Source organism: Cheilinus undulatus, linkage group 5 (genome assembly GCF_018320785.1).
Source record: "Cheilinus undulatus linkage group 5, ASM1832078v1, whole genome shotgun sequence".
NCBI lineage: Eukaryota > Metazoa > Chordata > Actinopteri > Labriformes > Labridae > Cheilinus > Cheilinus undulatus.
In genome coordinates this window covers 23,874,230-23,891,975 of record NC_054869.1, presented here as the reverse complement: position 1 = coordinate 23,891,975, position 17,746 = coordinate 23,874,230, and the positions used below count along the sequence as shown (strand labels likewise).

Below are 17,746 nucleotides of genomic sequence, written 5' to 3'. Positions count from 1 at the left end.
TAGGTCTGTGACTTGGTTTACATGAATTAAAGCAAGAAAAATACCTATTTTAATCTTCTGTTTTCACCTTTTCCATTTACACTGCAACTGCTGCCCACTTTGTTACGTGTAAATTAATTATATTTAATTTTTATCATTAACCTTAAAATAAAACCTCAGTATCTTAATAACTCAAAATACAGGTACATCTTAAAAAGTTGGAATATCATGTTAAAATTCTTTTTTTTCCTGTGATATACTTGAAAAATAAACTTTTATAAATTCTAGGTTCATCTCATACAAGGTGAAAGATTTTAACTTTTTTGTTTTAATCTTGTTGATTATAGCTTACAGCTCACACAGATCTAAAATCCACATTCTGAAAATATTAGAAAATTGTGCAAAAGGGATGGGCTCAGCTTTCAGGAGAGTGTCAAACAAAGCAGATTCAAAAACATAGGGGGGCCTCAGAAAAAAGCTGACTGAGGTTGGAGTCAGTGCATCAAGAGCTAACACACAAATGTGTCCAGGGAATGGACTATGAGTGTTGTGTTCTTAGTGTTAAACCACTCCTGAACCACAGACAACATCATCGGCTTCCCACCTGGGATAAAGAGAAGAAGAACTGGATCATCGCTCAGTGGTCCAAAGTCCTGTTGTCAGATGAAACAAAATTTTGAATTTTATTTGGAAATCAAGGTCCCAGTGTCTGGAGGAAGATCAGAGAGGACATAATCCAAGGTGTTTGAAGTCTAATGATGGTTTAGGTGCCATGTCATCTACTGCTGTTGGTCCAATATCAAGTCCAGAGTCAACTCTGTCAGCTATCTACCTGGAGATTTTAGAGCACTAGCTTCCATTTGCTGAGAAGCTTTATTGAGATACTGATTTCCTTTTCCAACAGGATTTGAGACCTGCCCACAGTGAAGCCAAAACTACCAGAAACTGTTTTGCTGACCCTGGTGTTACTGTACTTGATCAGCCAGCCAACTGGTCTGACCTGAACCCTGGAGAGAATCTCTGGGGAAATGTTAAGAGGAAGATGAAAGACACCAGATTCAACAATACAGCCAAGCTGAAGGCCGCTATCAGAGCAACCTGGGCTTCACAACAACCCAGCAGTGCCGCAGACTGATTGGCCTCATGTTTTGCCACATAAACAGAAACTTTTGCAAAATTAGCATAATTTTCCAGGTCATCATTTCTATATTTTAAATCCTTATTGTGGACTGATGTTGTGTGATATTCTGATATTTTGAGTTAGTGGATTTTTGTGAGCTGTAATCATCAAGACTGAAACAAAACAGTCATGAAATATTTCACTTTGTATGAGATTAATCTAGAATACATGGAATTTTCACTGCTTGCATTAAATCACAGGAAAAAAAAGAACTTTTTCATGATTTTTAGATGCACCTGTATATTAAGGGTTATCTGATTTTCTGCTAGTTTCTCTAAGAAATTCATGAAACTCCCTGCTGCAATTGGTTTAAATCAGTGGTCCATAACTGGTACCCCATTGGAATTTTCAAAACTATAAATTATTCCAACTTTACAACAACTGAAGATACTCCAACTAATGGTGAACCTGGAAATGATTATTTTGTGCTTTGAGATTTTGGTATAATCTTAGGTGTGCCTTGGTTGAAAAAGTTTTAAAACGACTTGATTAAATGAGCATTCTCAATGTAATCTAAGATATATTTTCTCTGTAAGGTTTGACATTTCTGTGAGGAGTTCAAAATCAGTATGGCTGAAACCACTAATAGCCAACAAAAGCAAATGACACCATCAGGAAAAAGACTGACATTGCCATTGTTTATTTTTAATGTCTGAAAACCACTCCTACTCCTGTTAACTAGATTGAATGAGATTTCCTTTTTGATGTTAAAGAGCACTCATCATTGCACATGTACAGGACAAAATCAGCAAACATACTCAAGATACCACTTGGTAAAAAGGAGTCTCTTAAAAAGACACAAACCCTAAGTTCCTCAAAGGAGCTTTAACACAGAAGGTAGATAGAAAAATATCTCAGCCACATTCACACCGAGTTGTCCTTGATCCACTTTTACATGATACACAGCCATAGTGCAGGCAGTAAAAACACTCTACATAAAGTTTTCACAGTAGCTCTTCCTCTGAAAAAGTCAAATTTATTGGGTTTCCATGTTTCTGCTTCACTTTTTAAAAATTTTTGGACAACTTTAAAATAAAGGAAAACAGACTGCATCAATGTCACCACTTTCCTCCTTGACACCCCTCATTTGATACAAAGAACATAAAACACATATCAGCAATGATTTGCTGACTTAAAACATGGAAGAAACTAAACATCACATCGAAAAATACAAACTGATTCTCAGCCTTTGATCCAAAGTCAAAGTATTGCAGTATGTATTAACGTAAGAAAATAAAGGTTGCACATTCAAAGTCTTTTGGCAAATACCAGCAAATCAGCAGATAACAGCCAGGTAAGCATTATAAATATATTATTTCTAAATTTAAACACAAACAGTAAACATAACAGCAGGTATAATCACTCAGTCTGAACCTTTTTTATCTGTTTGTTTAGAAATCTCACAACTTTGTCCATACTCTCAAAGTTTGCAAAATGCAAGTGTGTTCTGTTTTTTTTAGAGCTTTATAACTCTAATATCATAACTTAATTGAATAAGTTCAAACTTTTTTGGTATATAAATATATCTCAAGTCAGATTATTACGCGCACGTAACATATTTTCTTGTCACTCACCTGTACAGAGGTGGTGACACAGATTCACATGACTGAATTAAGAACAATGTTTTTACCAAAGATAAGTTCTTAAGGCAACAATAGGAGGAAATACATTAAAGCTAACTTCATGACATTATCAGTAAGGTTACAATCATTTGCACATCATAGGGATTCAGATTCATTTCGCCTCCTGTCTGTGATAAAACGGTAAACCAGAACTTTTCATATTTGATGGACTCGTAACAGACATGACATCCTCACGGAAGAGAGGAGAGGTCAAAGGTCATCACATCGTCATATATCTGACAAGAAGCTGTTCTAGACCTCATGCATCACCTGTTCCTACTGGCCGGGTCCAAATCTCTGCAGGAACTGGTTTAAATGGAAATGTTGGAGGGCAGAATCCAAATTCTTCTTTTTTATGTGATGTTTTCTGAGTTCATGTTCAAGCAGGCCTGTGAGGCTCCACTCCTTAATTGCTATCCAATCAGGTATCAGGTGTCTATTTCCATCATCCAGTCATCATGGTTAAACCTCCAACTGTGTCGACCACAGTTTATCTTCATCTCCTTAACTCCACCTGTATCTGAGCCTCATCTTCTCCCAGGATAATTAGGCTAATTTTTTTTTTATTTTTCCATCCATCCATAATCTACACTGCTTGTCCCATATTGGGGTTACAAGGGGCTGGAGCCGATCCAAAACCACCATCATGTCAGACTTCTGCTTTCTTCAGTTGTGTCATTTGTGCTGACTGAATTATCATATTTTAAAAAACTATAATAAATACCTAAAACTGCATGTGCAGGCTCTGACTGAGAGAGAATTAAGACTCAACTCAGAATTAAGTTCATTAAGGCTGAGTCAATGAGACATTTAGGGTTGAAGGTTTTAAGTTTCCTGGTGAATCAGCAATAGTCCTTCAGTCTCAATCCACTTAGCTGTACCTTTGTCAGCTGAATGCACCTTCAGTCTTCAGGCTGTGGATTGGATGTACCTTTAAAAATACACCTTTCAAGCTGGTCCAGGGGAGTCACTGCTGCTCCAGAGGCACTTTAACAAAAGCAATGGCTGCAAGCTCCTTACAGAACTCCTCGAGCACAATGATTCCTCTAAACAAGGTCAGATGCTCCAGTCTGGGAAAAACAAACAAAGGTAGAGAAAGATAAACAAATGAAAACAGGGGAACAGCAGTGCTAATTTGACAGCATATTTTTTATTTTAGCCTTAGTCCTTAGATTCAAATGCCTTTCAGTCTTAGTCTCATTTTAGTCCTTTTAACTCTTGAAATTCCTGTTTTGGTCAATAATTAGTAGTTACATTTCAGTCTTTACTTTCAGTCAAAACATTTTTTTTATGACAAACAAGAAGAAAACCCCAAGGCACTCTCTTCAAACATTAAAACGCCTTTATTTTCATAGCACGGTCTTGTGTAGACCTTAAAAACAACACTTCAACACGTTTTGGCATCAAGCATCATCAGGAAGGCAAACATTTGCCTTCCTGATGAAGGCTTGATGCTAGTTATATTGAACCCTCCTCCTGTTGACCCTCTGAAAAGTTGGCGTGGGAAATTTTGGATGTATACTGAACAGCGAAAAAATGGACAAACTTTACAGCTCTGTACCTTTTTGTACATACCTACTCTTAACATTTGTTACAAACAGAATGCACGCTATCGCTCTGGCTTACTTTGATATCCAGGGGCAGACAACAACATGATTCCTGCTACTCTAAGAATTTATGTTCATCAACTTATGGGTCAAAGTCTGGTATGAAAAACGTGAAGGAGCATTAAAATGCCTTGTCCAGTTAAGTCATATACTGAACAAGAAAGAGTAAATCAGTCTTCAACAGGGGCATAGATGGCCTAGTGGTTAGGTTGCACCCCCTGCACAAGTACGGCCTGTGGCTCCTTTCCCACATGTCTCCCCCACTTTCTCATCCCTGTTTCAGACTCTATTCACCGTCCTCTACTCAGAATAAAGGCATAAAGGCCCAAAAAAAGAATATTAAAAAATCTGTCTGCATGTGAATGTACTGACAGACAGGAACTTACCCAGTATTCTGGTCAAGTCCCAGCAGGTGTCTCCTTGCATTCAACAGTCTGTCTGTCAGGTTGGAAATCAGCTGGATCCTCTGCATCAACTCACCCATCAACTAAGACAAAGAAAGACAAGTAGACAGACAGGTAGTCATATGACTTAAACAGCTCTCTTAATCCAAGCTTTTTACATTTTCTACAGTAAAAGACACAATAAGGCTGATAGTGAAGTGCTCTGACCTGAAGCAGTGAGACAGGTTCATGTGTGTCTGTGTGTCTTACCCTGATGAGGACTGAGAAGAGCGACCTAGAGTAGTGAGATAAGTGTATGTATGGGTTGAGCAGGTACTCTTGCAGCAATGGGTGGTTGAAGGCCGACAGTCTGGACAGAACTGCAGTCAGCTGTAGGTTCAGCTCGTATGGCTGCAAGCATAATGACATCATCAGTAGCAACAACACCTGAGGCAGGTGCACAGAGGACATACTGAGGGATCACTCAGGACAGACAGACGGAGAGACAGACAGGTGCACGTACCTGCTCCAGCATACGACCCAGTCGGTCAAATAGAACTTTTAGCAGATGACCTTCAAAGAAGTCGTCCACCTCATGTGAGGAGGAGGAGGGGGCGGGAGGAAGACTTAGCGGCCAATCCCACGACTGAGAGAGAGACTGACACTCTGTTACCTAGGACAGAGGAAGATGGAAGTTAAGATTAGGACTAAGGTTGTCCTGTTAACAGATATTCTGATATAATCCTGATATTTCGATACCACAACAACAAGAAAAGAATTCCTAGGTATCCAATTTTATTTGGATTTTTTTGGTTTAATGACCTATCAGAGCAAAAATGGTTAAATGTAAGACTGGAGCTTTGACACCTTTTGATTCTATAAATATAGATGTCAAATAATAGAAATGCTACTGTTTTAAAATACGTTTATCAAAAATCTCAACAACCTTAACTAGGACTCTGCTGGGTTTATCTTGGCTAATGTTTGTGTGTGGTGGAAGTTGTGTGCATGCGTGTTTTTACCAGTGTATGAGCGTCATGGACGTAAGACTCATAGCCTCCTTCCTGCAGAAGCTGAGCTGATCGAACCTGTACAGGAACTAAACAAAGGAAGCTACACACACACACAGACAGAGTGTATATTATTTTCACTGACATTACATTGACAAGAATAATTTCCTGACCTTAAACCTGTTTTTTGAAAATAAAAACTGATATAAATAATAATCTTCATTATTGTGACTTGAATTTTGTCTTCTCTTTGGTTCTGACACATGCACGAACACAGAGCTTTCTCAAACAGGACCCTCAGCCTCCCTTCTCAAACACTCCTGATCTCATTTTACTCAGTGCTAATGTGAGATTGCTTCTCATATTTGGACAATTCTACATGGAAAAGATGAGGTGTCACCCTTGGACAAAGACAGTGAGTTTGATGTGTATTTTTTTTAGTTTGTAATGCATCAGTGATTTAGGACGGTTACCTAACACCATCACCGCAACATTGAACAGCAAGTTTTGAGATTAACTTCCTTCCCTCTTCTCTTCCATGAAATCAGGAACCTTTTTGTCACCATGGTTTCATATCACACTTTGAATAACAGGTTAGGTAAGTAGTACTGATGCAGACTCATTAAAATACTCCACATTATGACAAAAAAATGTTTCCAACTTCATGTAAGCATGTTTCAGCTCTCTGATGTTTACATCAAACCTGCTGCAAAAAAATCTGGGCATCTGGTACAAAAATGGTCTAAATTTGAGCTTGTTAGGTCCTTTTTCATCCCAGAAATATTTCAGTATTTCTAAATTTGATCTATTTTCACTTTTGATGACACAGAGAATTTTACATGTGTTTAATCTCATCATGCCTTAATTATTTTTACAGCCTTGTTACCTGTCTGAGTCAGACATCTATAGATTGGCTCCAAATGGAAGAGAACCCAGATGTTAAAATTTTAATCAGAGCAAGAGAGCACGACCACATCACATCGGTTTTAGATCCATTATACTTGCTCCCTATATGATTTAGATTTTAATTTTTCACTTTTAAATTCTTCATGGCCTTCCTCCCAGCTACATCTCTTAACTTTTAGTTCCATACGAACTAACACATTAATACGTGACTGAAAACAAAGGAGGACAGAGTGTTTGCTTTAAACAGGCCAAAAATGTGGAAAGATCAGCCTGAGGAGTCAGTAATCTCTTTTAGATGTCTTCTTAAACCTTACTTCAATGGTACGCCTATTCTGATTTTTATTTGTTTCTTGATTTGTTTGTAATTCATTTTAAAAACTTTAACTTCTTTCAGAGTTCTATAATTTTATATCTTAATATGTTTAATTCTTCAATCTTACATTTGCTTGTGACCTCTCATGTCCTGCTTGTCTTATGTTTTTAACTTTGTTTTATTACTAAAACACTTCGTAACTTTGAATCTGAAAAGAGCTCTATAAATCAAGGTTATTATTATCATGTTTATAAATGCATTGTTTTTGCAAAAGTCCCTGCAGACTTACAACACTTACCAATCAATTGAGCAAATTGACAGTTTTCTACACTAAAATAGGGTTTATTCAGTCCGACACAAAAGGTGCCCTCAAAGTTTTTAACATCTGCATAACAAAATAAAATTTCTATTTTAGCACAGAAGTTTATGACAAACACAACACTTGATGCACCTGGTCAGAAAGTAGACATCAGTGTAGACTTGCTGTTGAAGGGTATGACATTACATTTACACTCCACATAAAGTGGCTTGGGGAGGCACTTAAAAGTGTGACCCTTCTCGCGAGCAACAGATGCAGCAGAAGTGCACAAAGAGAGGGTGTGAGAGAAAAGCCTCATGGTCAAATACACGTCTAGTAAGTAGAAAGGCCTTGAACAGAGGATTTCCACTGCTAAATCTAAGGTCAGAAATAAACTGAGAAAGAGCCGAGAGATGATTAAAGCCATAAGGACATTACACACAAACCCTCTGCTGCTGGTGTTTAGGCTCAAATAGTCAACTCTACAAGAATTAAACTGCAGTCGAACTCAGTTTTAAATTAGACCTCAGGAAAGGGCCAGTGATATGGATAAATGTGTGAGTTGTTGTGTTACCTGTTGACAATGTCAGCAGCTGATCCCAGTCCAGTGGGAGACGGAGGAGTAGAGGAGGAGGAGGATAAAGAGAAAGGAGGAGGGAGCAGCTGACTGTCTGAAGACATCAAACTGTCAGAGAAGAACGGGTCCTCCTCCAGATCACTGATAAAACAAACAAACATTGTTCAATCTGTCAGAATGGATAGTCTGGGTGTAGCATCATAGTACTGTAAGTGGTAGGGAAATTCAAACATAATTTTTACAGAAGGGGGTTAAATTACCAGAGCAGTTTGCACATTTGGATGACAATATAGATATGAATGTTGTCTTCCAAACATATCCTATCAAATGATCCTGCATTGTGTTTAAACTTGAAGAATAAATAGAGATGATCCTGCAGTTTAAATTGCTAAATAATTAAGGAAAATATAATTTTGGTCTGAGCATACAACTTGATAGTGCAAGAACATAACATATTTCTAAATTAACTTTATTCAGTTGCTGTTGTGGAGAGCACTTTACTGAAATACCCCAGATCATAACACTGTCCAGTTCAGCACCATCATTTCAGAGCAGATTGGTAAAGTAAAAAACAGTGATGTCATTTCTTGTAGTGATGAAGACTCACTCGCTATCATAGTTGGTCTCATTGCTCTCAGGTGGTCGTTCTTCCACACCTGTCGCAGATGAAGACAGGTAACTGCGACCCTGTAGAAAATTCAACACCAGGATGTCCAAAATGTCCCTGTGAGGCTTCTGTAGCAACTCCTCCACCAAACACAGAGACGCCATACTGATCTGAAGAAAAAGACACATGCTCAGCTTTGTGTTTACTGTGAACAGACAGGATACATTAGTGTAGTTTGTCCCTGTGGGGCTCCTCTAGGTGGGCCCACCTGGTCTGAGATGTGGTCACACCGCTGCAGCAGCAGCTTTGTCAGAGGATGTGTCCTCAGCAGAAAATGAACCAGCTGATTCAGCAGGGAGGAAGACTGAACCAGTCTGACAATGGCACAGAGAAGGGAGATCGAGACCAGAACAACCGGTTCACACCTGGACCACAAAAAACACCTTAGAGAAAGCACAGCATACACATGTACACTGTCTAGTACTACAACTATTACTTAGGGTAGGGCAATAGATCTAGTTTTTAGAATATACTGACATATTTTCAAGACAAGTAGGCAAGTGAGACAATATCATTTATAATGATAGAGTTAATGTTATTGATTAAAAAAAACGAAAAAGAAAAAAAACATGCCAGCCCTAATGCTCAGTAAAAGACTTCTCAGAAAACATACAATCAATGATGGGTATATTAACCACAAAATGTTTCGTTTAAATGGGGGGACTATCATTTTCTTATTTATTTCTTAAACTTGGGAGCACTTATATTTTAAGTAAAAATCAAATTATTTTAATACCTGCAGTTGAAACCAGAAGTTTACATACACTATATAAAAAGGCACATAAACTTTTTTTCCTCACCGTCTAACATTAAATCAGATTAAACTTTTCCTGTTTTTGGTCAATTAGGATTACCAAAATTATTTCCATTTGCTAAATGCAAGAATAATGAGAGAGATCATTTTTTTAGACAATCTATTATTATTTTCTTGAGAGTCAGAAGTTTACATACATTTCATTAGTATTTGGTAGCATTGCCTTTAAACTGTATGACTTGGGTCAAACGTTTTGGATATGCTTCCACAAGCTTCTCACAATAGTTTGCAGGAATTCTGGCCCATTCCTCCTGGCAGAACTGGTGTAACTGAGCCAAGTTTGTAGGCCGCCTTGCTCACACATGCCTTTTCAGCTCTGCCCATAAATTTTCAATGGGATTGAGATCAGGGCTTTGTGATGGCCACTCCAAAACACTGACTTTGTTATCCTTAAGCTACTTTGTAACCAGTTTGGCAGTATGCTTAGGGTCATTGTCCATTTGGAAAACCCATTTGCGCCCAAGCTTTAACTTCCTGGCTGATGTCTTGAGATGTTGCTTCAGTATTTCCACATAATGTTCTTTCCTCATGATGCCATCTATTTTGTGAAGTGCACCAGTACCTCCTGCAGCAAAACAACCCCACAACATGATGCTGCCACCCCCATGTTTCACAGTTGGGATGGTGTTCTCAGGCTTGCAAGCTTCCCCCTTTTTTCTCCAAATGTAACGATGGTCATTATGGCCAAAAAGTTCAATTTTAGTTTCGTCAGACCACAGAACATGTCTCCAAAAATTAAGGTCTTTGTCTCTGTGTGCATTTGTAAACTGTAATCTGGCTTTTTTATGTTTCTTTTGGAGTAATGGCTTCTTCCTGGGAGAGTGGCCTTTCAGCCCATGTCGGTACAGGACTCGTTTGACTGTTGATAATGACACACTCTTACCAGCTTCAGCCAGCATCTTCACAAGGTCTTTTGCTTTTGTTCTTGGGTTGAGATGCACTTTTCAGACCAAAGCACGTTCATCTCTGGGACAAAGAACCCATCTCCTTCCTGAGCGGTATGATGGCTGGACATTCCCATGGTGTTTATACTTGCGTATAATTGTTTGAACAGATGAACGTGGCACCTTCAGGCATCTGGAAATTGCACCCAAGGATGAACCAGACTTGTGCAAGTCCACAATTCTCTTCCTGATATCTTGGCTGATTTCTTTTGATTTTCCCATGTTGTTACACAAAGAAGCAGTGCGTTTCAGGTGTGCCTTAAAATACATCCACAGGTGTGCCTCTGATTAACTCAAATGTTGTCAATAAACCTATCAGAGGCTTCCAAAGACATGACATCATCATCTGGGCTTTCCCAAATTGTTTAAAGGCATAGTAATCTTAGTGTATGTAAACTTCTGACTTTGAAGAAAGTAATAAAAATTGTCTAAAAAAATCATTTTCTCATTATTCTGGCATTTAGCAAATAGAAATAATTTTGGTAATCCTAATTGACCAAAAACAGGAAAAGTTTAATCTGATTTAATGTTAGACGGTGAGAAAAAAAAGTTTATGTGCCTTTTTATATAGTGTATGTAAACTTCTGGTTTCAACTGTATTTGATACCACAGCAACACTATCACCACCACTACTTCTGATAATGATTTTGAAGTAAAATACAGTGATATGTAGACTCACGTATGCTGTAATTGAGGCTGAACCGACTCCAACAACCAGAGCTGATGAACACACTGAGATAGTTTCAGTGCCAACACCTGCAAACGCACAAAGACACACAGAGTCAGGTTAACATAGGAAAGAGAAGTGTGTAACTCCATGTTTGCATGCATATTTGTATACTGTGCTGTTGTCTGGATATAATACATTTTCACAGCCTCAACCACTCAGAGTTAGACACCTAAGAAAAGTGACTGCAAGTTTTTGACCCAAGTAATGTTTTACAGGGAGTTAAACAATATCTTAAGGTTAACAACAGCAAGATTGTTAAAAAAAACGATGAAGGTAAATGCTGAATGTCTTTGAATTACTCTATGTATAAAAAGTGCTTTATTAAAAAGATGGCCTTGCCTTGTGTAATATTGCAAAGTATGTGCATGATACAGGCGAGATAAAGCTTTGATTGTAGAAGTACATTCTAAAGTACCTTTAGCAATATTTTTAGCAGCATAATTTCACTTAATGTCAAGGTGTGTGCCCACCTGAGGGGCTTCTCTCATCAGCTGATCCAGGAAGTCCAACCAGGAGAAAAAGTGTGTCATGTGATCAGAAGCAGGAGAAGTTGATTTGGGCTCAGGGCTGGAAAACTGAGAACTGACAGAAAAACAGACAAATGTTACCACATGACTGTCAGTGCACATTTAAACCACTAAAGTAGAAAGGCTTTTGGTATTTGAATGATGAGAAAGCAGGAAATTTGAAGATGTCACTAAAAAATTAAGGTGTAGTTCTTTTTTCTGTCCATGGCTCTAAGAGCACAACACAAAGCAACTGAAAAAGCATGCTTATCACCTTGGCAGCATATGGACATACAGAAAAAACACAAATACAGAACAACAGTGCTAAAGCAAAACAAAACAGAGGAAGTTTATGGAGGAAACCAAGAATTTGACACGCACAGTTTGTGACATTTGAAGTTACTAAAGTCCCCATCTGTGCATCATTACTGAACAATATCATGAATACTGTATGACTGCAGTTTTGAGAGTTTTTAAAAATGGAGTATGTCTCTGAAATTTCTTGTTTTGGTCTTGACAAGATTGTCTAAGGCACAAGAATATTTAATCGAAAAAAAAGTGTATTGAGGTCAAATTTTCAAACAAAAGGGTAAATGAGTGTTATAATGACACTTGGCTGTGGTATCAGGTGGACTGTGGCTGTTATGAAGTAGGACTGATCATGTGCACATGGTCAGAAATGCTTCATGGTTATGACATAAAATCAGTTTGTCTCCTTTCTGTAAGTCAGTTTGTATATATGACAGGATTATAAAAGGGCTTTAACAAATACAATGCAGTAAACAAATCTAGTATTATGATTCAATTTAATGGCATTGATGTAATAGAGATGATGTTGCCAAATTGTAAGTAACATAGTATGCAAAGTCTACACAAAGTATGCTTGTGAATGACTGTAGAATTATGATTTTTGTAAGTATAAATGTAGATATTTCAGAACATGATAAATGAAATTTGAGGGTTGTTGTTCAGGGTGTTGATTTACCTCCATGCTGTTTGAGGCCAGCTCCGCACCTCTCCAGGATCCAGACCCTCCACAGGCAGCATGGAGTAAAGTTCCTGCAGCCTCCCAGCCAGCAGCTCTCCCAGCTGGGTCTGGTTACACAGAATCTCCCCTGAAGATTCAGACTCCAGACTGCACAGCAGCAGCAGACTCTCATGGGCCTTCAGACTCACAGAAGCCCTCTGAGGAGACATGATGTGACAACATTTAGGAAACAAGACAGCAAAACCCGACAGCAATTTGATTCTCACATCAAGGTCACATTTCCTTTCAACATGGCTCAACATATATTTGTGATTATATAGAATTACTGTACAGTACCAGCAATATTCTGGTCTGCTACTGTTTCAAATGTTAGTATTTAAAAAAAAAAAAAAAAAGATCTCTTATAGCATTTTTCTTTCATAATTTATGGATGTTAAATCCAGTGTATGTGACGCTATGATTCTATTGAAATAAACAAGATTTCTAAACACTTTTTTTTTTTAACAATAATGCACAATTCATGTTCTAGTAAGCTGTACTGGTAAATGGTAGATAACCAGTTAACCTACCTGACTTTTTGTTAGCTGCATCAAAGCTAACAGCAGACCAAAATCTGATTGGACAGGGTTGGAGCTAGACGACTCCGACTGTCCAGAGGGTGTTTGTTGCTTTATTCCTTTTGTGTGATCGGAGGCTTCTGTGCAGGCCTGTGATTGGTCAGAAACTAGTGTTTTACTCCCTGGTAGCTCTTGAATCTGAAAACATTCAAAAGACAAAAAGGCTCCATCAAAAAGTTGATTTACAACATAAAGCTATAGAAACTCTCATGTTTGATACTCCAGTGTTTGGTCAGCTTTCATAAGAAGTCTGCAACTTATTTTCATATTTTTATGCTTGGAATAGTTACCTCTAAAACATATCTAAGCGTGTGCGGATGCTGTTTGACTCTGGAGCAGACGGCCAATAAGAACTGAGCCTCCTCCTTCTCTGTCTTGGATCCAGGAAGTGCACAGAGACGAATAAGCTTCTGCAGAGGGAGCTGAGTTATTTTATTTTATTTTTAAAAATATTTATTTGTAATTTTTCAACTTTTACAAGAAATAACAAAAGTGAGAAAAAAAGACAAAGACAAACAACTGGGCTCAGACAAATCAGTTACCAAAAAGGAAAACAATGTGCAAAGTTACAAATCATAAAATGTGACTCCAAATGCTGTGCATCAGATTTTGAGGCAGAGAGTAATAGGTACATGTACAAATGAAAATATAAATGTAGAGATAAAATATGTGTATGCAGATAATATTCATCCCACACTGGCCTTGTCCAAGTGGCCAAGAAAGGGATCCCTGATAGCAAGGGAGCAGAGTTATTAACAATAACCTTTAATTATATAGCACTTTCCTTAACAAAGTAACAAAGTTCTGCAATAACAGCTTGAAATATAGTGCGAATTAAATAACTACATAGAGGATAAAGATTAAATCATGACACAGTAATGCATTCCAACTTGTACCTCTTTCTCCTGCTAACAGTATCAACTCTTGTTGTAAAATTATCATTTACAAAGCTTTTTGTAAAATATTCCAAGTCTATGCGATACTCCCACTCTCCCTTCATCCTATTTAAAGCACATACATACTTTTCTAGTTAGTATCTAGTTTTTTTTATAGTATTTTATATTGTGCTTTTACAGTTTACTGGTGCCACTTGAAACCCTACACCTGTGATTTCTGGTACATGATTTAATTCTATTCAATTCTATCATATTCTAGTTTTTATATTTCTGTCTAATTTCATTCTTAAATGTTGCAGAATAACAATAATGTTTCCTCAAATCCTTAAAAATAGGCGGTATGCACTCACATACACTTTCTGTATCAGCACTGTCTACCTGCATGTTGATGATTAAATTAGACATTTCCTCAGACACCAATTTCCCTTTCCAGTGAGTAGAATTGAGTATTGGGGGAGCTGTTCCACGTAGGTTACCTGAACAGGTCTGTAGACGCTGACCAGCTCCAGCAGACACTTCTGCATCTGAGCCAACAACTTAGTGAAGAACACCAAGACCTGCTGAACCATACCTGGAGGATACTAAGGGTGGGGTGGGTGGGATAAAGAAGAGTAGGATGGTCATCATAAATGTTTAATAATAACAGTTACTTATTGTTCTTTCAGGTCCACTGGTACCTGAGCTTTTCCCAGAGTGCACAGGGTTTCCAACAGTTTGTGCTGCAGCAGGTACTCAATACAAGGTCCTGTCTGCTCCACACCCTGCAAATTATAGCGTAATCAATGCATCAATACACAAAATGCACCATACCACAGCAATCAATACATTAATACACAATACGGCACTAGGGTTGGATTTTTGTGGATGTGTAGTGGTAATGAACCTGCATCTATTTTATCATTTAGACAACATTTTCTCTATCTATTGTTTATCAAGTAAGAGTTCCCAACTTCTGGAGCGCAGATGGTTGAGTCGTTTAAGGCACTACCAATGTACGCAGGCGGCTTGGGTTCGAATCTAGTCTGTGGCCCTTTCCTGCATGTCTCTCCCTACTCTCTTCCCTGTTTCTGAGTCTATCCACTGTCCTTCCTTGATCAAATAAAGGCATAAAAAAGCCAAAAAATAAATCTTTAAAAAAAAAAAAAAAAAAAAAAAAAAAAATTTCCCATTTTCACTCTGTTACCTTATTATGACTGAGTGATTAAACTCAAACCATGGTCTTCTGTCTGTGTTGTGACCTGCCTTGTCTGTGCTGCATTGATCAATAGACCTGTGTGTCTGTCTCTCTCTTCCTTGTCTGTCAGTCTGCTGCAGTGCTCTTGTTGGCTGATAATTAAAGAGAAGAGGATGAGGACACACCTGAGATCAGGTAATTCAGGTTTTGTCTCTAGTGAAATCCTGCTGATATGATGCAGATCTCTTTTATGTGAAAACTGGTTCTAAAACAGATCACATTTAGAGAAAATGCCCTGCAGACTGCATGCAGCTTGAGTATGGAGTTCAAGTGTGTCTGTATTCAGGTCACGTGTCTTACCTGTTGCTTCTCCTCGTATATGAGGATGTCCAACATCTGTTTGAGGTGCCAGGGGATATCTGTCTGTTTGACAGGACGATTATCATCTACACATACAAGCAGCAGATTAATGTGATGCTGATCAAAAGGTCTGGGCAATCACGTTTCAATTTAAATTGCAATTGCAACTCTCCATAATCATGAAAACAAGATAATCATGATTAAATTATTACTGAGCCACATGGTGTGTTATTCTTGTTTGTCCATAGGTTTTGTCAAGTGATAAATCTTTCAGTGTTTGTTGTAATAGCATGGTGATCTATGTATTCATTCATTGTTATTGTACATTGTTTAAAATATTTTATATTATATAATATTATGTTTTTTCACTTACTCATTTATTGCTTCTTTTTCAAAGTGTCAGGTGTTTATGTTTTATAAATGCATGTAATGCAGATGCAGTAAAATCAGTGACTAATCATATTTAATAATTGTGATCTAAATACCAATCAAAATAAATGTGATTATAATTTTTGCCATAATCAAGCAGCCTTTTGTTTTGATATATTCTTACCTGTAGTCACAATGTAATAATTAGTGACTGATTTCCAGTGATCCACAAAGGACTCCAACAGATCCACTGTAGGCTCCCTCTGACAGACAGAAAGGTGGAGAGACAGGAACAATCAGACAGGGGTTTGAAAGACAAAGACAGGCAGGGAACAAACAGTCAAGCAGTATCAGAAAAAGACAAATAAATTAGAGAAAAATATTAAAACCAGAGGGAACGTTATTTTAAGAGGGACATAAAGAAAGAGGTAGACAGGTAAAAAGACATGAGAGGGATAGACAGGTAGACAGAACGTCTAATACACAGACTCAAGTTGATCTGTGAATATCATGATAAAACACTTTCTAGTGAGTAGAACTGAATATTGAGGGATCAAGTTTTGATGTTTTCAAGTCTGTAATCAGAAAACATTCTCAAAAGGGCATTAAGTGTTAGGTGCAGAAAGACAGGCCGGATTATACACCACACTCTGAGTTGATATCAAACTGACTCTGTTTAATGAGGAGTCTTTGTGAGCTACATTCCTCATGATGGAAACTCCTGTCAGGACCTGACTTGTCTGTCTGAACATCTTAACACATTCCTCCACGTCGACACAAACCTGCTGCAGGAGGTAAACAACACAACATCTGAGTGAACTGTGTTAGCTTTAGCTCCAGTTAGCTTCATGATCATGCTGCTCTCAATTACTAATGGCAAACTAGTTTAGTGCGTTAACATACCGTCTGTCTCTGTCCGGCCTGTCTGTCTCTTTAACGGCCTGCCTGTTTCAATGTTAGCCTGTCTATCTATTTATCGTAATGTCTCTGTTAGCTTGTCTGTCCCTATCAGCCTGTCTTTATTTTTACAAACTGCCCATATATCGCTCTCTCTCGATCCATTTCCATTTCATACTGTCTGCCTCGCTGTCATAGAGTCTGTGGTTCAGCCTGTTTGTCCTCCTGTCTAACTTTGTTAAACTTTTTGTAACCCGAGCTAAGTGAAGCTAACTGAGCTAATGTAGCCCTGCAACTAACTTACCGTTTCCAGCGCTTGCAGCAGCATGCTGGTTAGCTTATTAAACGTCTCCATCCTCCCGCCTTTACCGACCGACACCAACCGTCCGTTAAAACGGTTATTCAACGGTTATTTACCGGTTATCTACCGGCTGATCTGTTGCGACATGTTGACAACTAAAGTAACAGCTGACCCCCTCCGTGTCAGGCTCAACCACAAAATAACAACATCCGGGGAAGAGTTTCAAAATAAAATACAATATTTCCACTGAGTTACAACACATCCGGTTGAGGATTTCAGATCAAAAGCTTTCATACAGAGATGGAGGTTCTTTCTACGGATAGGAAGCCATTATTTAAACCTCAGCACAGACTGCTAGACCAGTAACATCACCATCCCCAATTAGATGTGTAATGATGGATCTCAGGGATGGGAATAAGAAAAATACATTCAGGGCTACTTTATGTTACCAAACATTCTAGATAATATGACAGCTGTTGTTAAAACAAAATGTTAACACACATTCAGATTTTATGTTTTTTTTTTTTAATAAATCATTTATCTATCATTAAGTAACCCTGATGAAACCAGCAGATTGACAGTGAACTTGAGCAGCAACTATTCAATAA

General features: G+C 38.0%; 1 protein-coding gene across 1 annotated transcript; it reads right to left on the bottom strand.

The window, feature by feature from the left end:
- Positions 1-1,925: 1,925 nt before the first annotated feature.
- On the bottom strand, positions 1,926-17,318 carry fhip2b (FHF complex subunit HOOK interacting protein 2B). The gene is made up of 18 exons (XM_041788173.1): positions 17,142-17,318; positions 16,125-16,203; positions 15,572-15,657; positions 14,715-14,798; positions 14,514-14,618; positions 13,432-13,551; positions 13,094-13,279; positions 12,522-12,721; positions 11,501-11,612; positions 10,980-11,056; positions 8,751-8,907; positions 8,483-8,652; positions 7,873-8,016; positions 5,794-5,884; positions 5,295-5,444; positions 5,042-5,182; positions 4,775-4,875; positions 1,926-3,851 (listed from the first exon to the last, which is right to left on the bottom strand). The coding sequence occupies exons 1-18, from the start codon at positions 17,190-17,192 to the stop codon at positions 3,749-3,751; spliced, it is 2,157 nt and encodes a 718-aa protein (XP_041644107.1). The 5' UTR covers positions 17,193-17,318; the 3' UTR covers positions 1,926-3,748.
- Between the last annotated feature and the right edge of the window lie 428 nt (positions 17,319-17,746).